The sequence below is a fragment of the Lonchura striata genome, chromosome 7, assembly GCF_046129695.1.
Source record: "Lonchura striata isolate bLonStr1 chromosome 7, bLonStr1.mat, whole genome shotgun sequence".
Classification (NCBI taxonomy): domain Eukaryota; kingdom Metazoa; phylum Chordata; class Aves; order Passeriformes; family Estrildidae; genus Lonchura; species Lonchura striata.
Window position 1 is genome coordinate 35,062,822 of NC_134609.1, and position 25,073 is coordinate 35,087,894.

The 25,073-nt window shown below is 41.6% G+C and overlaps 1 protein-coding gene across 3 annotated transcripts in view; it reads right to left on the reverse strand.

The window, feature by feature from the left end:
- TET1 (tet methylcytosine dioxygenase 1) overlaps positions 1-25,073 on the reverse strand; it is a 71,629-nt gene that overhangs the window by 35,039 nt on the left and 11,517 nt on the right. For 2 of the 3 annotated variants that reach the window (XM_021529060.3, XM_077784787.1), the window contains exons 3-6: positions 19,313-19,363; positions 3,275-5,804; positions 2,013-2,103; positions 1,333-1,426 (exon numbers count right to left, since the gene is read on the reverse strand). In XM_021529060.3, the coding sequence (XP_021384735.2) occupies positions 1,333-1,426; positions 2,013-2,103; positions 3,275-5,804; positions 19,313-19,363 (2,766 nt within the window). The remainder of the gene's footprint in view (positions 1-1,332; positions 1,427-2,012; positions 2,104-3,274; positions 5,805-19,312; positions 19,364-25,073) is intronic. The other variant, XM_021529063.3, reaches the window with a different exon arrangement.

The following is a 25,073-nucleotide window of genomic DNA, read 5'->3' on the forward strand; positions in this document are numbered from 1 at the left end:
GTGAAAATCCAGCTGGAGAGCAGGTCCCCATAGCTTAAACCAGCCTTCTTCATAGGCACCCAGGGCTTTCTGTCACACTGCACACTCCAGTGGGACACCTCCAGCCATGCTCAGAGACCATAAATGCTGCCATTTCTGCCTTACAAAACACAGTATGCTGATACTGGCAACAGAAAAATCAAGGTTAACAGCTTTAAATGCCTTCTTCCTTTTAGCTGCTTGCAACTGTTTCTATGTTACAATTTTCAGCTCCTGTCCTCTGTTAAAACTAAGTGTTTCACTTAGCTGAAACACTGAGAAAAAACTTTCCATTCTTTTTGGGTCAGTTGCTTATGAAATCAGTTTAATTTTTTTTTCTTGGATACTGGATTTGGTACTAAATATTATCTGAAGCACAAGCACATATGTGATTCCCTTCTGAAAAACAGTTTGTGTATTGAGTATAAAAAACACATTTTGACTGTTCCAAGCACAAGCAGTAAATGTTTAACATGCAAATTCACTCACATACAATATGCAATAACTTTATTTTGGCACATAGTTACAAACACTACCCTACCAGCTGTACAGTTAACCGTCACAGTTTTTTCAATCAAGTCTGAAATTCCTAAACACAGCAATACATTTTTTCTTTTAACAACCAAGTTCTTTCATTATTTCCCAAAACCCACTTTGCAAGATTTGCACTCTACTTTTTACCTCCCTCAGTGGTTTCAGCAAAGATTAAGGACAATCAATTCTTTCCAAGCTCTCTCCTGGAGCTTGTATCTGTTACCTCATTTCCTGGCTCCTATGAAACAATGTGAGACAAGACTTTGGTGAAAACTATCATCATAACATTTCCATTTTCAAATACTGAGTTCAGCTCCTCAAAAATAGTAATGAACCCCTTTGTATATGAGACTGAAATTCTTCCATCCCTCTTTTCTTCAAGTTGTCATGCAACTGAGGAGGGTTTTTTAAAATGTCCCTGGATAGTTTTTGAATTTCCCCAAGCAACCATCTCTTCTCTCTTTTACAATTCCCAGTGACATATTTCACAGAACACTCCAACTTTCAGACAATGTCAGGGTATTTCTACCCTTGTTCATCTCTGCTAGCTCTGTTAAGCCTTTCCCTTCCACACTCACTCAAACCACAGCACATAACATACAGCACCATACCTTAAATATAAACAAAAAAGACAAAATTGTTTTCCTTCATCATTCAGGCAAACTTTTCAATCAATTAAAAATCAGATATTCATTAAAGATCAGATTAAATTTGAGGTCAAGGACTACACATCATCTGAAGCCACACAAAACAACTTTACTATTTAATATAAAAACTTACCCACTTGGCAATTGGACACCCCTGAGAGCTTTTTCCTTCCTTTCCTGTATAAACCACCACCTCAATTCTTACAGCGCTTCCTTTTGCTCCATACCTGCATTAAAAAAAAGTTCATGAGTAAAACCAAATACTGTAGACCATTTTAAAAGATTAAACATTTTAATAGAATTTATTTTTACTGAGAATAGAAGAAAACAAAGTATTTATAAAGCAAAAAAATTTCTTTTAATTTAAAACCCTACTTGCAAGAGTAGTTTTTGACATCTCTCTTCTGATAAACTTCTGCCACTAAGGAAAAGTTATCTGCATATAAATCCTAGTGCAATCAGTCACTATTATGACCTTTTTCTTTCCAGTTTGCCACAGCTTTTTCACAGGAAGGACACCAGAAATCCTTACTCTGCCAGCTGCTGATCTCTGTCCTTCCTATTCACTTCAAGAGCACCTTAGAACACACTGCACTTGAACTCCAGCCCTGGGCTCAGAAAAGACAGAAGTTTGGACCTGCAGTGCTCATGCTCACCTCATGCACATCTGAACAAGAAAACACTTTACAAATGAGTACTGACAAAAGTTCAATAAAACAAAGCTAAACACAGCACTTCCTTTCTCAGAGTTCTACTTCTTCCCTGTTTAGATAGTCAAAAATACAATGACATTAAAAACTGAATTTTCCTCACCTGTTCTCCATAATTTCTCTCACAGCAGCAACACTTGGTCCTGTTCCGAGGTGTGTGTAATAGGGCCCTTCATCTTTTTCTATAATTTGCTCTGTAAACAGGTAAAGAAAATTGTGTGGCCACATCCAAAAATTTATTTACCCCACTAAAAGTAAACTTAGAAACAGTTTACAGAAGTGCTTTCCAACTTAAATTAGAACATGAGGTTTGAGCCTGAATAAAGAGTATGACAGGCTTTTCTCTTCAGACACTTGGAAATTATTTTATGCTTGTTTCCTCTGATAATTCTTCTAGAATTTTTTAATGATATAAAGTAAAACCCCAATTTTAGTAATATTTTGCATTCTTTAAAACTTTCATTAGAGGAGCTGGCATGTAGTGACTAAGTAAAATTCCCAATATCCTTGTTGGCAGGAACATTATCAATTCATTTTAGACAAAGAGGAATTGAGGGCAGTAAATAAACTGATAGTCATATCCTACAGAACAGAAAACAGAACCCAGGCCTCTAAACAAGCCCTCTGTTGATTCAGAGCACAGAAGCCAAGGTGAAACAATCTGCCTGCAGACGATTTGCTGCGAGGTTCTGACCTGTCTTTCCATCTGGATGCCTTCATAGTGGGAACACGGAGTGTCTGACACCTCCAGCAAGCTGTGTCTGCACAGCCCTCCATGCAGAGCTTGCTCTGACATCTCCTGCTGCAACAGTGACCCCACCTCAACTCCCCCTGAGCTCTCCCCACATGGCCAGAGGTGTCAGGAGCATTGGGCCTGGAGTCATCCAGGCCATCCCACAGTGGCCATCAGGACTAACAGTGACAGGAGCAAGGCCACCCCCAGCTACGCTCTCCTGGTTGTCTAAGAACAATACACTGGGACACTGCTGCCCAGCCCACTCAGGCACAAACCAGTTCTAGACCATTAAAATCGTGACCTGAAACAATGCAGGTAAGTGCATATAAAGCACAAGTCAGCAATGGCAGAGCAACAAACAGAAAAACTGCCCTTTCTCCAGGTTTAAATTAAAGAATTTAAACCTGCCAGCTGCAGTACAAAAATACTCAATTCTGCAATGCTCTGCAGGCCCAAAGAACACCATGCAAAACTTGAAAAGAGGGGAAAAATAATTTCCTCCTGTCTTCTAATGGTGAAACACTGATTCTTGTGCAACAGCTGTCACATACACTTCCTCACATTAGAGGAAGCAACGTGAGCACACCTCCATTTGAAATGTACAGGCAAAAGTTAGCAAAGCCACTTACCAACACAGTCACAAGTTGGCAATTCAGATTGTCCTTTTTTGGTAGGTGTGTCTATTAAATTTTTTGTAGGGGTATCAAGAAACTTCATAGGTGATTCAAGGAAACTGCTGAGCGTGTTTTTTGCTGGGGAACACCCTGAGTCGCCTGTGCTCTGGGTGTGGTCAGTACCCAATCTGGTTGATGTCAGAACGGTCACCTCACCCATACACTCCATATTCCTGAGAGCTTCTGCAGAACCTGGTACCTGGGCCCCACCACAGGGAACAGGCAGCACCTGGGACTTCGCATCTACCTGTTGTTTGACCTGCTGAACATAGGCTTTGTTTTCACTACATATTTCATTAGCTCTCAGGTTAGACCGGTTAAAAGTTGGTGGCAAAGGATGTGCCTGACTGACATTTGCTGATTGCTGTACCTGAGAATTACATTTTTCTGTAAACATCTGTAGGTTTTCAGTTGGTCTTTTCAACAAGGATGCTGTTTTCAGCTGAGAACCAGCCAGAGGATTACGGGAGGACAGGTCACCGTGTTGGCTATGTGCAACAACTTCATTTTTCAGTGGATCAGCGCCTAGTGGGTCACTGGAGCCCACAGTTCTCATTTGCTCATTCACCACTTCACAGCCAAACAACCTGTCTTTTTTTTTCTCCTGTGGTGCCTCAGGTAAATACCTGTGGAATTTTATCTGTGCTTGTGGAAGAAATAATCTAGTTTTTTCTTGCGATGCTAAAGTATTTTGACTGAGCGCTCTCTGTACTTTGGTTCTTGGAGATTTTTTTTCAGACGGAGCTACCCTGGAGTCCTGTGGCATGGTTTGACCAAGCTTATGCAGTTTTGATGATATCCAAATGTCCTGCAATTCACTATGCTGGCATGACAACAGCTCTAGCTGGTTTTGATTATTTTGTTGATAGCGCGCTTCTTGAGGCTTCTTTTTGTGTCTTGGTTTCCATGGCACAGCATTTCCTTTCTTATTTGTTGCTTGCTTTTGCTTTAACAGTAAGGAACTATAATTATGCCTAAAAAGTACCGATTCTTTTTTCTGCAACACATCTTGGTTATATTTTGGCTGCCTCTCATGTGATATTAGATTAAGCAGTGATGCCTTTATGTTGTTCTTCTGCTCTGGATTCGTCTGGTTTGATTCAATCAGGGCTGCCAGTTGAGTTAGCTGTGCAGCTACATCCTCTTCATCCTGGCTGTGAATTCCTCCTTCTTTAATCAAAGAACCACCTTCCAATTTCAAATCATTACACGATGGCTTTTGCTCTAACTGACCAGGAGCTTCCACGTTGTTCCTTATATGCTGGACATCACATGAAGCATTGCAATACCCTGCGAGGGTGACTGACTCATGAGCACAACTTTTGTTGGAATCATATCCTGAAAACGATGCTGCATTAGATGCTAAGTCAGATGAAGTTTTGGCATCTCTTGAGGGTAACTGCAATTTATACATCTCCCCAGCCAGATTGGCAGGTTTATCACACAATTCCGACACTGAACTTTGGCCATTGTATAACACTGCCTTATTAGGGAGCTGCTTCTGCGAGTGAGCACAGTCAGCAAAGAGCTGTTGCTCATTCTGTAAGTAAGTGTCTTTGATTTCTTGTAATGCAGAGGGTGTAAAGGAGGATGAGATATCCCTTTTAAAACTGTGGATCAAGTTGGAAGTTGTTTCTCCTGTATATTCAGTACTTTCACTTTTAGCTGGTGAGGTTGTTTCTAAAGGAGCTTCAGACAACTGTGTTAAAGCTTCAATAGCTACAACCTGCTCCAGAGTTAAATTTCTTGTTTTAATCAGGGACAAGAAAGTGGGCTGGAGTGCAGAATTCTCAGGCTGTGTCTCTGCATTCGGTACTTTAAAGCCGTCCTTCCCTGCCTGCAGCTCCCCTTCAGGCAGTGGAGGACAACACACGCTTTCTTGCACATCCAAGCTGGAACCTGTCTGCAAAACTGACTTATCAGAATACTCAGAGATGCTGCAGGTGCAGTTTTCCTCTTTCATTAAAACATTCCCTTGGTTTTCTGGGTGAACACAGCCAGTGCCACTTGTCAGAGTGCTTACTATGTTATTCAGATTGCTACCCTTTGGCCATTGCACGTGGGAGTTGCTTGTCAAATCTGTCCCTTCCTCTGCAGATACATTTTTCAGTGAAGCAACTGCTTCTGGTGGTGAATAATGCAGGGTGTTTATGCCATTTTTGATGGTGTACACCAAGGATTTTTTTGGCTGAGCGAACTGACTGGGCGAGGCCGCTCTGTCACTGTGGTCAGCATGTCTCAAGTGTTGGGTGCCCGTCACAGCTCCGTGGATGTCGCCGTTGACGTGGACACCAAAGGATGGCTTCTCGTTATGTGCCCACTTCTCTGCTTCCAAGCCAGTCATTCTCTCTTGCTCCTTAGACTGCACATTTTCAATGGGTACTGCTTGGTTTGTCTTCACCCTGTATTTTTCACCATGACCACATATACTGCATTCCATGAGTTCTGGTCTGCAGCCATTTACTGCTTTGTTTTCTAAATTTGCCTATAAAACAATAATAAAAAACCCTTGTTGTAACAGCTGTTCAAAGCACATTAAAAATAAGAAGCTTCATATTTACAACAAACCCTACTTTGACAGATACAAGGAATATCCTAATTAGGCCCAGACATTAGAAAAGAAACAAAACAGGAAGTTGTAAAATAACCCGAAGGCTAAAGACCCTATCCATATTTACAGCTATTTTCCCCCACTGTTGAGGGGCAGAGGAGGAAACTGGGTAAGTGTGATGGTGGGAGACTAATGAAATGAATAGTCAGATAAAGGATGTCAGCATTTAGAATGAGATGTAAGGATTCCATTTTTAATTCATTTGCATGAGCAGATTTTAAAAAAAAGTTAAAAACATGTTAAAAGCAAGACTTAAATCCAAAGTATTATATCACAAAGTTCAGCAGTAATTTGGTATAATTACATTCATTTGGATCGACCAGCAAACTGGCTTAACCAATACACCACTTGGTTGGACATTCTAGCTAATCCTGAAAGCCAACCATTCTTTCTTCAAGTCCTTAAATAATTACAAACCCTAAGCAGAAATGAATAAAAAGCCAATTTACATCAGCTCACTTGAAGTTACTCTTTAAGCAGTTGTTTAGCTTCTGTGTTTAGATGGAAATTCCTAGGTTTCTCAACAGTCTCCCATGTAAGCTATTCAAAACTGTATTTTAGCAAATACTTCATTTCTGTATTTTGTTACATATGTTCTTCATCTTCACTGATATTATACAGTTCGTGTGGTTGAAACAATGTCAAAATCTAGACAGAGTCAGAATATTGTGTCCTGGAAAGAATATATATATATATCTATATAAGTCTTAAGATAGTATTATGAAGTAAGGAGTTATACAAAGAAAAAATAAAACTAATTAAGGCTGAAACTTATGCAGAACAGTAATTAAGGCAGGAATCCAATTTTTCTTATGCTATTCAGATTTTATTTATATTACATTTCCTTTAAATAGTAATTTAAAATCACAGCAGATAGTGCTGTTCCTTTATCTGATTGCAACATTTAAGAGTTCTTCAATCCCCTGCAACCTTAAGCTCTACTTAAAAGAAAACCAGGACTGCTTTTCAAATGAAATATCAGCAACATGAGGGGCTAATTAACCCTATGCAGGCACAGTACCTCACAGCAGTGCCCAGAAAATCCCACCATTATGAACCATTCAGTTGACTCAGGGATGGTTCTGTGCTTATGCCAACAAAGGGCATCATGGACTTCTGACAAAACTCAGGAAAATAAATGCAAAATAGATTTATGATTAATTATAACCATCAAGATGGAATTGCCACAAACACCCAGACAAAACAAGGCAGCTCCATCTGGAGCTCAGTGTCACCATGCAACTGATAAAACACAACCCCAGGAATCCACAGCACATCCTAGATGTTCTGAGAGGCATCAACACTTCTCACAAAAATGTTCTGTGAAAACATGTCCAGCACCTGTGCAACTAAGCCAAGCCTAAAGATACTCTATACAAAAATATTCCTTATTTAATGTCTTTTTACTACCCACAGATCGTGATTAATGGTCAGTGAGCTGGAGCTCTTCTGGATCCTGGGGATTTTCAGTGAATGATTCCCAGACCCAGGGGTTCAGTGGGCACTTTCTAAGGGATGCACAAAACCTGAAGAGGTTCCACAATTGTGTTACAAGAGGGGTAAATGCATCACACAAGTCTCCGTCACTGTACCAGAAAATATTTTAAGGGTCCACCATAAAAGAGTAAAACCCTACAATTCTACACCTGCACAAAAGCTGATTTTCAATTGCCTCTTATTTCAGAAAGAAGTAGAATTGTTGCTCTTTCTTAAGCAAAAGTACATCTAATATCTCTGCCAATCCAAAAGATCCCTAACCATGCAGAATTTTTATTAACAACTCTTTAATCAGACAATGAGGAGGCTGAGGACATAAAACCAAACAGATGAAAACTGATTCTCCATCAATTGCACATTTTCAACAGAACACAACATTCTGTATTCCGTTCATGGTTATAGGGATTGTTCATTACATTCAAGAAATTAGTAACTTAAGTCTGGTAATTTGAAAGTAATAACAGGCATAGGGAAGGAAGAGGCTTCATCCACAATTAGAGATTAGAAGATCTAACACAGAAGCCACTGACAGAACTCAGTACAGAAGTGTCATCACAGTCCTCCCAACTGGACTGTTCCTCAATAAAATACTTTATTTGATCAAAAAGCACTGCTATGCTCAAAAATATTCGGGATATTTCATGATCTGCTAGTATTGCACAGGTACAGTGCTGTGTCCATACAGAATTCCAGTGATCCCAGCAGCAAAGGTGGAATTGCTTAAAAAAAATATTCTTCATATTTTCCACTAACATTACTAGAAGCTGCCCACATTGAGGAAGAAAAAACCCCCAGATGAATCACATCACTGGCATGAGCTAGTTAGTTCATATTCTGTTTTTCCACATGAAGACAAAATATTGTCATTAAATCAGATGTTATTGTTTTAATCAAACTCTGCCTTTCGAGCACTGTGTTGCTTTATCTCCTATTTCTGAACTGCAGTGGGTACTAAAAGACACCTTTTCTTTTTCCTCACAAACAGAAAAGGCCACTTAGATAGTCTGTTAGCATGTGAAGTTAATATTTCCCACCACAAAGAGACACGCAGACACACTACCAGGGACAGAGCTCATTTGATTCTTCCCCTCAACCTAGGAACAATCAATCTTCAAGTCTTGAACCTGAATGTAAAAAATCCAATGAAAAATACAGACAAGGATATAACAACCCCAAGCAATCCTGATAACATTCAGGGAAGTAAGCACAGAAGTCTGATCTGATCAGTTTCTGGGGCTTTTACACAAATGCAATGAAAAGCTGAAGAATAAAGCAGATCAATACCAGTAATTTCCTCTCTCTCATGAAGGGGAGCTCTACTCTGCCAGGAGACAGGAGCCACTAACAAATCATGCTCAAGCTTAGGCTCTGTGCTAGTCTCTGCTAGGACAGGAACCACAGAGCCTGCTGAGGCCATGGCTGTATTAAACTTCAACCAAATACTATCTCATATATACACATACACTACAATTCCTCTGTGAGCTAATGCTTCCAGCGCACACAAACAGCCAGTTACAGAAAATCGTTTGACATTCTCAAGTCAGACTTATTATTAACTTCTCCTTTAACACGTGATGCCCCTGAGGTAATTCAGAATTCACCAGTCCCCAATCAAAATGCAAAGCTTAAGCTACCGCAAAGGTAATTCTACATCTGAACAGCGAGTAGGCCATTGATTTGTGTGTTTAATTTCAAACCTCTACAGGTGGTAACAATACACACTACTAAAGGACACTACCAGGACCAATTACTCTCATAAACAAGAAGTAACAGATGATGCCCTGTCCAACTACTGATAAAATACCTCTACAAGCCAGTCTTGATGAGTAACACAAGAACTAATGCCATATCCTCATATCAGCCCTCCCTGTAAGATTCTGCTCAGGTCCCATGCAAACCCAGTGCCCAAAAGTCCAAACAATACCTGCACCCCCTGCTTGTGCCAAAACTGGGATGACCCAAAAGACAGCTCTTCCGGGGTCACAACATTCATTAGCACAAAAGGATGAGTGGATGAGAAGTGCCTGCAAGCTACAGTGCCACGGGTAAGCCTGGATCCTGCTGCAGTGTCTGCAGCCACACAGCCAGCCCCACATACCCCTCCAAGCTGGGACAGAGCTGGCAGCTCCTCAGAGATCCAAAACTACAATGTTTCAAAAAACCGTTTCTCTGTTTCAGAAAAACTGTTTGGAAAAGACCCCAAATGTACTTATCTAACATTCAAACAAGGTGTTTGGTTCATGGTCCAACAGTCAGGTATCATTGCCTCACCAAAAGGCAAGAAAGCACCAGCCAATTGACCAGTAGCAATTTACTCTTCTGCCATTTATTCCTGCTGTCTACTGTCTGCTCACCAGTACATGTAGAAATTCAGTAGAATCAAGGACCTGCACTGGACAGAACCAACATACAGGGAATAAGGAGATAAGACATTGATAGGAGAGACAACAGGGAGACAGAGCACAGGTGTGGAGAAGCAGTTCTTGATGCCAAGTGCTATGCAGGAAACCATGCACTGGTTAGAACAGAGACAGATATAAGGTGGGATGCTGTGGAAGTTATAGGTCACCTCCTGAATACAGCTATATTTTCTTCTTGGATTTTTTTTTTTTTCATTAAAGGCAGATACAGTAATAGAACTAGGGATAAACTTCTATTTCAGACCACATGACACGTCTGACTACTGCAATAATGCAGACAGTAGCAACATGCCATATGTTGCTGCCCAAGGCTGCAGTCTGAGCAGGGTGTCCCAGCAGGCTCCTGAAACAGAACAGCAGAGTAGGGGCCAGGCTGCAAGCTGGAGAACATTCCCCATCAATCTCAGCACAGACATAAGGCAGATACCAGCACACTGCCTAACTGTGGACATGAAGGAGTATCTCAGGGTACCACACTCCTACAGTGGCTCAGCTAAGGCACATCTTCTCTAATCAGATTGGAGACCTTTGTTAATGTAACACAGCCTGAATGTACAAGAGGTTTTGTTCCTCAAGAGAGCAGCGTTCACAGATGGCATTGAGGGACAGGACAGGACTTGGCAAAATTATATAGACAAGTTTTACCATAGAAGCTGGTTTATACAGAAACTGTGGAACAAGAGGATCTGCAAATATGGAGAAAGGTACCTGACCTGGGCTATGGCATTGAGGCTCTCCTGGAGGTATCCCACTAACTTTCAACTTCCAACAACCCACTCACCAACCTGAGCATCACAGCATGTAGCATCTCACACTGGATCTTACTACAGCTGAAAAGTCTGCTCTAGTTGTTGGTTGCTTTTTTTCCCTATTTGTAGCCAGAATAGTAAAGAACATTCTCCAAGCCACAGCTTAACTCTCAGTTTCATCTCCATTTAATCTACACTTATGCCCTCCTTGCCATGTTCTTCAAATACCAGCCAAGCTCCCCATCAGAAAAGCTCCTTACTGTCTCTTTCCAGGAGTAATTAGTACATTATGGCCTCAAAGTCTTTATACTTTCTTTCTCTTCCTTTTCTCTCCTACACCACTCCCAGAGCAGAGCCCTTACACCCACCTTGTGCAACAGCTTCAGTGAGACTGCTTAGATCTAAAGTCTCAGACCCCAAAGGATACACTTACTACAAAATTAAAAACTACAGGATACTAATTCTGACTGTAAAGGCTTCAAATGATGGCTCCCATGGAAATGTATTTATTGGATGACTACTTGGAAATGGGCTCTCTCAGTCACAAATTCAAATGATTGTTTCCACCAACTCCTATGTCTATCTTGTAAAAGCTGCAAACAGGAGCAAGAAAAGACAGGGGAAAGACACCCCATTCTCCTACACAGGCATCCAAGAAGTTGATTTGTTAAGAAAGAAAAAACCCCAAACATTACAGCACTTTTTCTGAAGCAAATATAAACAAGCATCTTGCCTGGTCATTTTTGTTTTCCTTGGGTTTTGGGTTGGTTTGTTTTTTACTGGTGTTTCAAATTACTCAAGAATTTGTCATCAACATTGAAACCAAGCACTCAAAGAAACCCTGGCAGCTCTGGAAAATACAGTACTCAATTAAGCCAGAAAAGAAAAATGATACAATCTGCAACAATATGTATTCCCTAATAGAACTTTCCCCTAATGTGCTTTAGCTCAAAAGCAGAGATTAAAGAAATTGAGTCTCTGAGTTTACCCACCCTAGCTAATGTCTCTTGTGGTCTACTCATTTATGAAACCATCAGCACAGTGCTAAGAAGTGCTGCCTGGCCCTTCCCTGCCAGTGGAGAATCATCACAGTGCTCCTAAGAGGGGCTTCAGGGAGCAAATCACAGCCACGCGTAACCTCCTCAGCAACAATCTGAAAGAGCAGAAAATTAATACTTACAAGAAACAGCAAGTAACTCAAAGACCAGACATGATGGCAAGCCAGCCATTTCATTACACTAAAGAGAGAGTCTGTGTTCAGCAAGAGGCATGGGGCTGCATTTACAAAAGGCAGGTTTCTACCTTGGAAAGCAGTGCCTTCCAGGAGGACATTAACATGGTCAATAATCAACTGCACAGTAACTATAGAAACTCCTGGTACAACTTTATGCCTGAAAGGGTTAGTTAGGTTCTTGGGTGCATAAATAACAATATAATTAGGAAAAGAGTGGTTACTTTCAATCCTGCACTTGGCACTTCTGCACCTGCTGGCAGAATAAAGCATCCTGGTCTGGCATCCCCAATTCAAGCAAGACATTGATATGCTGGAGAGGGCTCCAAGGACCACAAGAATGACAAAGGATTGAAACATCTTGAAGTGAAAGCCTCAAGTTCATTCTCTACTCACTCTCTCCAATTTACCAAAGAGAAAGAAAATTGAAAAGCCACAAACTCCTGCTCAGTCTGTGTGGAAAAGAATGCTGATAACAGAGGGCTCCTTGTTCTAGTATACAAAAGTATAACAAGACTCAGTGACTTTAACTTAAGGCTGGAGAAGTCTGGCCTTGAACTATGGTGCACATTTTTGCAACAAGACAGAGCGAGAGTCAAGAATTTTTTTTAAGCATCTTGTTAGGTGTTTGGATGCACTTTTCATCCATGAGAATTTTCAATTTCAAGTTCTTTCAGCTATTTTTAAAAAATTATGTTTAAGCTGAATAAAAGGATACTGTCTTATAACTTCCCAGCACAAGAACAAGTATTCATAATGATCTTTCCTGGTTTTACCACATGTGACTCAAACTGAGACAATTTCTCTTCAGGTTTGTTGCAGTAAAGATCCAAACTGTTAAACTCACAACATAACTTTCCACAGTTCCTGTAATCTAACTAGGAAGATATTCAGCTCCTTAATTTAGGACCATGGTCTGTGCCCCACCACCTGTTGTACAACCAATTATATTTTTAAAAGTTACTACATGTTGGTAGCAGCTCTCAGACCAGAACTGCTAAGGACACACAACACCATTCTAGCCTGGTTTTAAAGCTGATGAGGGGCCACAAGATAAAAAGGAGTAACTAATACTCTTTAGAAATAGAAAACTCAGCGACAGGAGCAGCTTAACTCAGATTAAAAAAAAAAAAAAAAGTCATGCTGATCTCTTAAGGCAGTAGGCTATGAGGCAGCACTATTCAGGATTTTTCATCTATGGTTTGCTTACTGTCATGAAGAAAAAAAGCCTAAAAATTGGCAAATTGTGTTTCCTTTTCTGCCTGAGAGCTTGCACACCTATGGTTTAAGTAAAGCTCAAGGCAGAATTTGCACTGTAACTTCCACTTCGCTTTACAGTAGCAGCAGCTTTTCCTTCCATGCTGGAATAACAGCAATGGAGCAGCACCGCAACAGTGGTGTTTGGACTGCACAACTCAGACAGTCACCATCTGTCACAAAAGTGAATGCTTTGCATTTACAAACACAAAGTAGTTTTTCCTCTTATTCACAAGTCCAGCAAACCCCTTATTTTAGAAAAATTAAATGTAGAGCCCCATTTTACTAAAGGGCACTGATAAAACTACAATGCAATACAGACAGCACCAACAAAACACTGAGAAAGGAATTCAGTCAAGACACAAACCACTCAATTGTAAGTCTGCTTCAAAAAATCCTAATATTCTAAAAGGCTTAATATTAAAGTTGTTAGGACAACAAGGACAGCCTTGTTTTCTATAGTCTATATATTAATTTTATATAAATGAATAAAAAAGGATTATTGTTAGTTGTTTAAATGCCATCTTCCTTTTTCTTTGTATCATTTAAGTTTCATACATTTAACATTTTAAAAAGAAAGCATGAATTCTTCTTACCTCCCCACTGAAATTGTATAGTTAAGAACTTATTTTAGTACAAATCTGATCTCTTGGTCTCTACAAAAGCAAGGCTCCTACTAATGCCAGTGGGAAAGTTTGCTGTCATAGTATCAGTTAAATTAACTTTGCCATAATCAGTAACACTAAACAAAATTCTTGGTATAACATGGCAGAAAGAAAAAAAAACAAACCACAAAAGTGAAGACTCTGCTGCCACTCAGATACGTTTAGGGCTTCTCAATGGTTTTTGCCCACATCAATTGCTAAAAGCAATATACAAACTTGCTTAGCAATATCCTATCAGATCCTAAACAGGGAGCACCCATTTTCAAAGGATTTTTTAGGTATTACTGTCAATACATGTATGGCCAGCAGCACACTGAGTACATTACTGGAATAGGCAGAGCCATCTCAGTTATTTCAATGCCTGCATTACATACAGCAAGTACAAGTATTGAATAAAGCTCATAATGCGGTAGTGAATGCAAACAATATCAACAAAGCAACACACCTGGAAGAGAAACCCTGTGTTTATTTTGCAATACTTCATTAAGAACATCTCAACAACGTATCAATCAATAAATATACCCACACAACTGACCTTATCTCCACATGCACATTTTCCTCCCTTTCCAAAAGCTATGCTACTTTTACTGAAAATTTTATGACATTTTTGATCACAAACACATTTTCTAGTTTTTTGAAGCTCCATTTCTAAATTCAATGAAATGGAAGGCCCTACACTAAAACAGACCATGAGAGTTAAGATCTACAAATAAATTGTGATTCAAAACACACAAACCCCTTCAAAACCTCCGTGATCATGAGGTTCAGCCTGGCCTTAGTCAACACTTCCCAGCCCCCAGCAATCCCTGAGGAGGGGCACTATCCTCACACCTGCTCTGCTGCAGCAATGAAGGAGTTAAAACAAAAACCCTGCTGCTCCCTGTCTTCTCCCCAGGGCAGTGTGCCTTTCTTCCCTCAAAGTTTTGGGGAGCTGTGGGGCAAAGAGCAGCGCAGGGACACCAGAGGAGGGATGGGAGAGGGAGCAGCACAGAATAAGAGAGTCCCCCAGGATCAGGGGACAGCACAGCATCCCTGCACGCCCCAGGAAAGAATTCACAAGAGACAGGCTTCAACTCCACCAGGAACTGGAAAAATTAAGGACTAGAAAATAGAGGAAGATTAATCATTTACAGATGACTTACAAAGGCTTTCTTTGTTAGAGCTCTATTCAAAAACATCTACATACATGAGTAGTCCTGGCTGAACTGTACAAACAACATGCAAGTGCTCCGTATGTTCATGAGGGCATTCATGTAGAAGTGCTGGGTAAGCTGCACAGGCAAATGCCCTGTGCTAAATCACAACCACCATCAGGCCTGCTTACATAGGTGGTTGCATGAGTCTACCACAAGCAAAAAAAAATTAAAGATTGAATCCCATTTAGACAGATGCACAATCAGCTTGAAAAAGGTGAAAATGAGAACATTTATTTCAAAAATTGGCGAAAAAAATCCAGGTAACAGCTAAGTTAATTATCTTACTTTTAAAAATACAAGTTATTTGTGTAGGATGCTCTGATATCAAAAGTAAGGTCTACCTATCAAAAAAAGAGACCAAAAAGACAGTGAGCAAAAAACAGGCAGAAACTTTCAACCAGTACTCAAAGCAATTTTAATTGGTATTTACCAAAGGAATATGCTCTGAGGTGATAATGCCTATTAAAAAAAAAAAAAAGTAAGTCCTTTCTGGACAACATCCTTTCCAATTTGTATAATACCATTTTTCCTTCTTTCCCCATAAAATTCCACAGCAGTGCAATTCCACTGACTTGCTCATATCTCAGTTTAAAGGGGAAAAAAGCACTCAAATTTAATTTTATCCAGCTAAATATTTTGGCAGATATTCTGCACTAAAAATATACACCATAATTTAGAATAAGTGTTCCAAATCAGTTCAATTCTTGCTCACTCCAAGCATTATAATGAAATTTAGCACTTGCTTTCCTACACCTTGTTAACACATGTATGACCTTGATCAAAAAAGTGTAATTTTAGTTTCTTTAAGCTGCAAAACTAAAAATGCATCATAACAAGGGCAACAGCAGGTCTGCCAAGCCAACTTTATGTTCTAAAGTTGTTTTTTTATAAGACTATGCTTTGTATATCTGGAAAAGAAAAATTAAGAGGGTGCTCAATCAGCTATTTGCAGCCTCGATGGAAATAAAACTTTCATGTTCCTAGTATAATGTTTATAAACACCCCTGAAGTCATCTCTGGCTTTTGGCTTGCCTGCAGCTGAGGGGATGTTACAGAGTGTGAGCAGGCACCGTTGGCACTTTGCTGGCACCCCGATCACCGCTGCAGTGTTTATGCAGAAACACAACACAGACTGCGCAGGCAGCCACAAAACTCACTCAGCACTGCATATGTCACTTGGGATTTCTCCCAGGCTCTTCCCTGTTTTTCCCCTCCCTTTCTTTCTTCTTCATTATGTTTTGTTGTTGTTTCGGATTTCTTTAATCTCCATCAGGGCAACAAACACCTGCAGCCATCCCAAAGGCAGCCCTGGCTCCCCAGAGCCGCCAGGAAAGAGCGCGGATCTTGCTTCACCAGCTGCCTCCTGACCATGGGGAGGTTTCTCACTGCTGCCTACACGTGCTCAGTGCAGATTTCCCTGACAACACCAACTGCCCCGTTCTTCCAAGCTCAGTGGTAATGACCTTGGAAGTGACTGCAAGCATTTCCCATCCTTGGGAGGATGTGCACTGGACTGCCCAAGTTCAGCCAGAACACCAGTAAGTGCTAAAAAAGGCTGACATTAAGTGAAGCAGGGTGCATAATGTGAATTTAGAAATGCAGGCAAATTAATTTTAAAGTATGAATCCCATCTATATAGATTCTCCATTACCAGGAATAAAATTAAAGAGGTGTCTGCTTAACTGGGAAAAGAACACAATATAAACCTTAAGGAAAACTAAGTATATTCCTTCCCTTGTATCCAATACTGTGAGCTTACAAAGACTCTTTATTTAATGAGCACTTGCCTGCTAGAAGTGATGAATATTTCAGACGTTCTTTCAAAATAAACATGGAGAACCTAATACAGTATTTATGACACAGATGAATTTCCTAAACAAGTCACCGAATAACCAGAAATGAGCACTAAGACACGAGTATAGAAAACTATAAATAGTGTATAAAAAGTACAGTATAATAGTGTGAATCACTTTTAGTCTTGTTTATATCTGTCCAACCCATTTGCAATGGAAAGCACTGCTTATTTTCCCCTGCACAGAATTTATGAATGGCTTGGTCCTCAGCAGCACAGTGAGAACACGAGCCCTCTAAGTAAATAAATGTGAGTCTATCAAAATTTAGGAGAGTTAGGAAAAAACCCAAAACTCCATGTATTATTGGAAGAAAATACTACAAATCCTCCTTTAAGAAACCTAGGAATACTACTTGAAGAAAATACAAATTTAAGAGGACATATCCTATTGAAATTTTGAAAATGTCACTGGTCAGATGCCCTCAGCCATTACCAATCATAAAATCAAACACTGAATTCGACAGAAAGGACAACACCACTTCACATGGTGTCCCACCAACAGCAGAAGCCAGGTTAGAGCCACATAACATAATGCCACATTTCTAAAATGCAGCTTTTTTAAAGTTTACTGCAGCTGACAGAGCTGCAGTATAACTTAGATGCCCAGCCTCCCTCCCAAAACCAAAGGCCAACCCCACCAAGCCCAGTCCAGCATTCCATGAGATGCCTTCAGAGGTACTGTGCCTTCTTTGGTAGATGCAATGAGACAAACTCTTAGGAAATACACTCCAGCACCACAAAACAAATACAAACACTAGAAAATACAAAAAACAGTATCTAAAACCAAAGAGGAAATACCACAGAATGAGTTCAGCAAAGGAAAAGTCAAACCAGAAATCAACCCAGGTCCAACAACTGACAAGGATACTACTACACACACTGGCAGAACCAGACAAGCCTTCCCATTCAAGAGTCAAGGGTGGAAAAAACTCTTGAGAAGGCTTTTTGGAAAGGAGAGGAATGACAGACTCCTATTACATAGCAACCTGCTGGGCCATCAAATCACAAACTTTGGCAAAAGGAACTCAAGAGGAACATCTAAAGATGAACCATGAGCCGCGACTGCAGACTGACACCCAACACAAGGCATCTGTCTGTGACCAAGAAAACACATTTTCCACCCTTTGCCAGAACAGGCATCACACCAATTAGACATTATAAACCGACTCCTTTACAAACACTCCTTACTTTGCATGCTACTGTTATCAGCACACAAGACAGAATGAGCAAATACTTCAAGTTTTAGCTACATCCATGTGGTCTATTACAAAGAGCAGCAGTATTAAAATGAATAATTAAAATCATGCTCAGAACAAAAAAATACTAATATTTTAATGGCTTATTTTAATGCAGAAAAGCCCACTAACATTTGCCAGTGTTGTAAAACCACAATTAGCACACAGGTGGGTTGTTTGCACAACTACTCCACACGAAAAGACAGACACCTCAAGGTTGGACTGGTTATCTGCTCCTTACTTAATCTTTGGTATGTTTTACCAAAGTTTCTGTAATGTGTAACAATGACAACACAACTGTTAAGAAATCGGGATGTTTTCAAGTAAGATGACATGACAGACCAGTCAGCATTTGTAAAATCCACTATATCAAATAACTTCTGAAATTTTAGTGTACTGAAACAATACTAAACTATCTTATTACATTTAGCTGGAGTAGTTAAACAAAGTAAGTTTAACAACATACTTTTTGTTTGCATTTTCACTAGCTTCATCTTACCCATACCATCCATCTTACTTGCCCCATTCATCCTCCAACAAGTTAGTTTGCAACAACAGAATTAATCACTTATTTCTATTCAAAACATTGTAAAGATGCACTGAGAGAAGCAGTATCAATATACTACCTGTTACTTAAAAAAAACCCCAAACAACCAAAAACATTAGCCATGAGTGTAGCAAGTCTGTATTTTGGTATAAAACCAAGATACTTGCATTTGAAAGACCAGTCTTTTGTTATCATGAAGGATAGCCATCTTAAAAGTGTGGAAGGAACATGTTAACACTGAAACTAAAGGTTGTTGTAAGTTTACAGGATTTTTAGTTTCAGTTGAGGTATTCTAAAGTTTAAAGAAAGAGAGGAAATCAAAACTTCAGTAAAGTAAGTATAAAAATTCCACTTCTGTTAACTTGGCTTGCAGTTTAACGCTGACTTCTCCCATGAAATTTCAGATGCCATAAAACCTCTATGCTAAAATCATTTAACTGTTATGTTTGAAAGTATGAAACTAGGAACAGAAGAAATTAAAGGGAACGTTCAATGCAAGGGAAAGCAAACTTTTGGTCTGCATACTTGTGCAGGGAGGTTCAAATAGGTCTACAACATGCTGGAGAAAAAGAGGAAAGAAAGGACATGTTCTGTGCTTTTAAAATTAGCTAATCTGCTTAATAGCTGGAAAGCGCCGCTACCCAGCGTTTAACCCTTTGCCTTCCTGGACTGTATGACAAGAAAATGCTGCTCAAAATGGGAGAGGATAAACATCAAAGCGATCATCGGTTACCTTTAAAACTCTTTGCTTCCTCCTCTGAGGCCTTTTGTTTTCTGTTAGGACCTAAAAAAACATCAAATTGCAGAATATAAGTTGTGGTCACAAAGGCAGGCAGACACCTCCGATTTTTATTATGGCACAGCGCTATTTCTGCAATGCCCCGAGTGCGTTACAGGCAGCCCTCGCACGGGCCGGCGGCGGCTCCCGGCGGCCCGTCCGCCGCCCGCGGCGCCCCTCACATCGCGGGCGCCCCGCGTTCCCCCTCGCGGCGGCGGCGCCCCTGCCCCGCCATCTTTGCTTCCTGCCGCAGCGGCGGCCGCGCGGGCGCGCGCCGCGCGCGGCCCCGCGGGAGCGCGCCGCCGCGCAGCGCCCCCCCGCGGCCTCCCGCCCGAACAAAGGGGCTCCGCGCGGCCGCCCGCAAGAGCCGGCACGGAGCCGCCGCGCCCGCGGAGCCGGCGCCGCCCCGCGCCCCGGGCACGGCCCGGGCGTGGCGGGCCCCCCGCCCCGGGCACCGGGGCCGCTCGGCTCGGGCGGCGATGGGAACGGGGTCAGGCGAGGACACGGCCCCCGCGCACCCGCACGCGTGCGCACACCGCCGCGCACCGGGCGGCACTGCCCCGGCCCTCTCCGGCAGCGGCGCTGAGGATGCGTCGCCGGGCACCGGCGGCCGCGGCGTCCTGGGGAGAGTGGAGATCGCCGCTCCCCGGTGGAGGCCGCGGCCGCAGGGCCTGCCTTCACCTGCCCCCGAGGCGAGGGCACGCGGCCGCAGCAGCCCCGGCGGAGCCCCGCCCGGCCGAGCCCCGCGCCCGCCGCACGCGGCCCGGCCCTGCCCTGCCGCCCGCTGAACGCGCTCCTCCGGCCGCGCCTGCCCCCAGCACAACACATCCACTGCCAACGGGCCGCCACCCCACTGGCCGCACACGCACATCGAGCGCAACTGCTTTGCCACCACTCCACCTGCTCAAACGCTCATCCGATGAAAGGAGGACGGAGGGGTCACAGCGAGCCCTCATGGATCACACAGACATTGCCTAACTAGGGACAACAAACAAACAACAGCGTATCTAACACTGCAGACACCCAAGCGTTCCCTGAAACAATTTGCAGTGCACATCTAACCCAGAACGTTGGCCACGGATTTATGCGCTAAAGATAAAAACCAGTAAGAGCATCTTTTCATTAGCTACAAACTGCAATCTGTTTTCTTATCTAAATCTACACGGTAATGTAATTACTGTCCACTTATTGGTGTAAATTAGTTAAATAGACATGGACACACAACTCATTCCCCAGTGGAGCAATTAAATCAGAGAACGCTGTTGCCCATTTTTTGTTGTCCGAGGCTACCTTGTATCTAGGCTCTTAATTTGTTCCATCACAATGATGTATTAAATAGGATTTAGAATAAGGTAGAATTAAAATTCTCATTTCTATTTTTTACCTAAATATCCCAAGTCTGTAAGGGTCTCTTTTGCACATTAAATATGAGACAGTAGAAGTCACAATTAAATGATCTACAATCTTTTTTGTAGTTTTGGTACTTAAGATGCTTTACAATAACGGGGGAAAACGGAACAGTATTTTGTTTGCTTAGAAACCTAAACTCCCATATTCTGATTTAATCCCCAGACTGGTGCATGCACTGGACAGCAGTTTCAGGTTTCCTTGTAACCTCATGTTAGAGGTCCTCAGACACAAGAAAAGAAGGAAACCTCTTCAAATAATTTCCCCATAAAAGCTTTAAGAACCAACATACAAAATAAGGAGGAGTGAAGAGGCAACTTGTTAAATACAGCCTCTGAAAATAACTAGAACACAAACTAATCCGTCTCACTGTAATTTAGGCTGCATTATATCCACACCCAGGAACACAGAAATGGCAAAGTACTGTGAGCTGCAATTATTTTACACTCTCACAGACGATGAGTGTCAGTGTAAAATACGAGTAAACTGCACAACCCCAACTCCCTGCCCTGCATCCGTGGGGCAGGGAAGGCTGTATGCAGCTTTGCTCATCACACACATTACCAAACTCCTCTAGCTATGTGCTATCCCCTTACAAAACTCTCAAGTATCCTACTCAGGAGTGTTTTTATGTGCACTCAGTTTAGAATTCAACTGGCTTAAATATTTCTGGAGTCTATTGTAAAATAAATACCACAAAGTCTAAATTTTTTGATTATAGCTGGGCCTGGCTGGAACACAAGAATTCCATTTTGCTTTTTTTCATTTTTTTTTTCAGATTTCAGCACTTGGTTTTGTTCCAAAGCAGAGCAAAACTTTCAAAAATTCAAGAGGAGACAAATGGGATGTGGGAGACCAAAATTCAAGCCCCTGGTCTGCATCAGGCAGAAAGCTCTTACTACCAACATGCTCCAATAATTCTCGTCCCCTTTTTAAATTCTAAACAGAAATTTCATTTCTCAAGCATTGAGAAACTTCCCCCAAAAACAGTTGCATTAAGATAGATAGTAGCTGTGAAAAGTTCCTGTTCATTCAGCATTTTCCATTCAAGGAATGGCTTACTGGAAAGTTCCCAACCAACTTGAATTGCAGCATCCTTTTTCAATATGTCTGGGTTTTTCAGCAGTGTGTTAAAAACCCACAGACAAGCAGGCCCTTATTGTTATTTAATATTTCACATTACTCAGATTACAGCAATTAAATAAGATGTCTCAAGACACCTTGGGTAACTAACACTCAGTGACCTCATTTTTTTTGGTCAGTTTGTTGACTACAGGTCCCCTTAAATCTAGCTATTTAGTTCTAATAGGAATTAAAGCTCTCCCCAGCAGATGGTTTCAACCCACCCAAGTGAGCTCCCTGCCTAGGCAGGACCATAAAATGTAGGCACCTTGCCTTGACAAGCCCTGTAGAAGCAGCCTTGGAGATGAGGGCTCCCCACACTGCCAGCAGCAGCCCTGTAGGCTGATGGCCCTTTGGGGGCTGTGGGGCCACAAAGCCCAGCACGTTCAGCCCAGAAGTGGAACTGCCTGGCCTGACACCCCATGGGCCACGGCCGAGCTGCAGCCGATGCGGCACAGCCGGCGCCAGCAGCGGCTCCAGGCTCAGTCTGCAGCACCTGCCTGGCCAAAACGGGAATCCTTTGGCCATGGAGAAAAAGAAATAAACCATGAGCCACCTTTCCTGTCCACATGCTACTTTTGAAGCCTACAAAATCCTCGTGCCACACTGCAACTCATGAAGACAGCCCTGACAGTATGCAATGGCAGCAAGGCAGACCACTTCTTGGATTTCAATCTGCTTTTTGGAACAAAATAGCCCTCAGTAACTGCAATACTGTTTCAGAAAACAGCAGCCTTTAAAGACAAGACAAAAATATGGCAGCATCATAATCCTGCGTGGGTAAGCTTCTCAAACTCTTCACTGTGAAGTATTCCTGCATTATCCATTCTGAGAGGGAGAGTAACCCAAGATAAAGCCTTTTTCCTCTACTTATGAAAGCTTCCTTACATTTTATTTACTGGGCTGCCATTAAAAAAAAAAATCAGTAAGCAAGAAAATGTTTTCCTTTATGTATTTTAGGATTCTGCTTTACCAGCTCCAAACCAAACAGGCACAAGTGTGAATTCGTCAGGAAGAGAGGCATTATATGCAACAATATTGCTACACACAGGGGCTGGGAACTAGAGCCCACAATGCCTTATATCCAGACTTTCATGATGTCACATCCCTGCAAAACCCATTACATTCAGGAAGGTACAATATCACTTAATGTTTATGTGGCTGTTATTTTTAAATGGCATTTTTCAAGTCAAATATAGTTTTCAAATCTTTATCTGGATTGTGTGTGAATTAATGGAAATAGCAGTAACCTAACTATTGCCAGTTCCAAACGTGCAACTGATATTCTCCAAGGGCTGAGTGCTTGTGCACACATGGGCATGGGTGTTGGAATATGCACTTCAGTTTACCTTCATGGCTTCTACCAGCCAGGCCTTACTCCCTGTAACTGTAAATTCACGTAAGTTCTTAAAGAACACCAACACTTTTTCTTTCCTAAGCAGCAGGTATGCTGCCAACCCCCACAGTGGCTATACAGCCATTTAACACACACAGCTCTCACTGACTTCACTGGGACTTTTGCATTTTTTAGTTAGAATGGGGGGAGATAATTCCTTTAAGGCAACCAACATTTAAACTATGCTCCTGCTCTATCCCCCTGCACCCTCCTCCCAGTGAATCACCTCAAAAAAAATGCTCACATTCCACCAACATGAGAGAAAGAAGCATGACTCTTCTGAATATGGAACACACTAAAGCCAAACTAATTTCTTTTAATTATCTATGTTGACTTTCCATACCATGGACAGAGACCTACAGTTTTGGGTTTTCCTCAGCTGCTTTCTATTTGAAACACATTACTGTCACAGAAGTCACAGTACTACCAGACTGGGAAAACAATGGAATTCCCTGCAATCTTATCTAAAGGATAGCTGCTAAACTGAGTGATAGCATTCCCCATCCCCCAACACCTTCCCCATCTCAACACCTTGAAAAAGCTTGTAAAACATTGTAGAAATACTTTCTCATTTCCTCAAAGCACAGTTTCTAGAGATTGAAAATGAAGCAAGGCCTCTTTCTAGGAATATCTGAAAAGGCACCAGGTTTCATTCAAATACAATTTTACAAGAAAATACCTGACATGTTGTTAAATGTCAGGAATACTTCATTTCCTCCATGCAGCACCCTGAAATTTCATACAAAATTTAATAAGAAATGAAGAAGGCTTCTGGTGCAGCTCTGAATGTATCATATAAAATGTGACCACTTTAATGAAATAAAAGCACACCAAAGTAAAAGCTGCCAAAGAAAAGAATAAAAACAAGGAATCTCTCATAAAGAAATTAAAAGGAGTGCCCAGAGAGAACAAAGTGAAGAGGCAAAGCTAATCTGCAAGTAGGTCAGGCTGAGCAACAAGAAAAGTAGTATGTTTAGCCTGGAAAACAAAGGTTGACAGAAAAGCTGGGGTGCTTCCTTTCACTGACCCTGCCAAAACCCTTTTTAAAACTTGGCTTTTAGACCACTTCCCACCCCAAGTCCACAAATCCTCTCCCATGAACTTCTCTTCAATCCTGCTGACTAAATATACAAAAGGACAATGTCACTATTCTTTTGCTGTAAAAGGTCAGGATAAGTCTCTACCACCTTTATTGTTTTAATATCTATCTTAAGTCACATTACAGCTGTCCCTCTCCTCACTTATTTTTCAAGAGCATTAAGGAGCAGCTGAAACAGAAAGAGGTTTTTGAACGAATTCTGAGCCAAACTGTTTAAGCCTACTTCCCTAAACATCCTATCTTAAAATACACTTCCCCCACAAAGGAGAATACATCATATTCCCCTCACTGCTGCAGGACTCTTCTTTCTGCTTGCCTACCTTAAAACCAGAAAGGACTTCTCTGCCAACCCTGGTAAGCACAGGACAGAGCAGTGCAAACAGGAGCTCTCCTGAGACCACCCCAGCTGATGGGAATTCCTATCTGCTGTAAGAACACACTATTTCAATTAAATTGCTCTTGAGAAAGGTTTTGCAGGTGCATTCTCCCCAGTGCGAACTGCTCCTCTCAGAGTACACACTGATGTGCAGAGACTTGAACCTCAGTTTCCCACATCCCAAGGCAAATGTCCCAGTGACTTTAACTACCAAGACAGCCTCTCCCCTCTGTGGTTCAGGCACTACTGGATCCTATGAAGAGAACACCCCCAGCAGGACCTACCACTGCAGAGTCTGACTGCAGTTCAGGGGTCA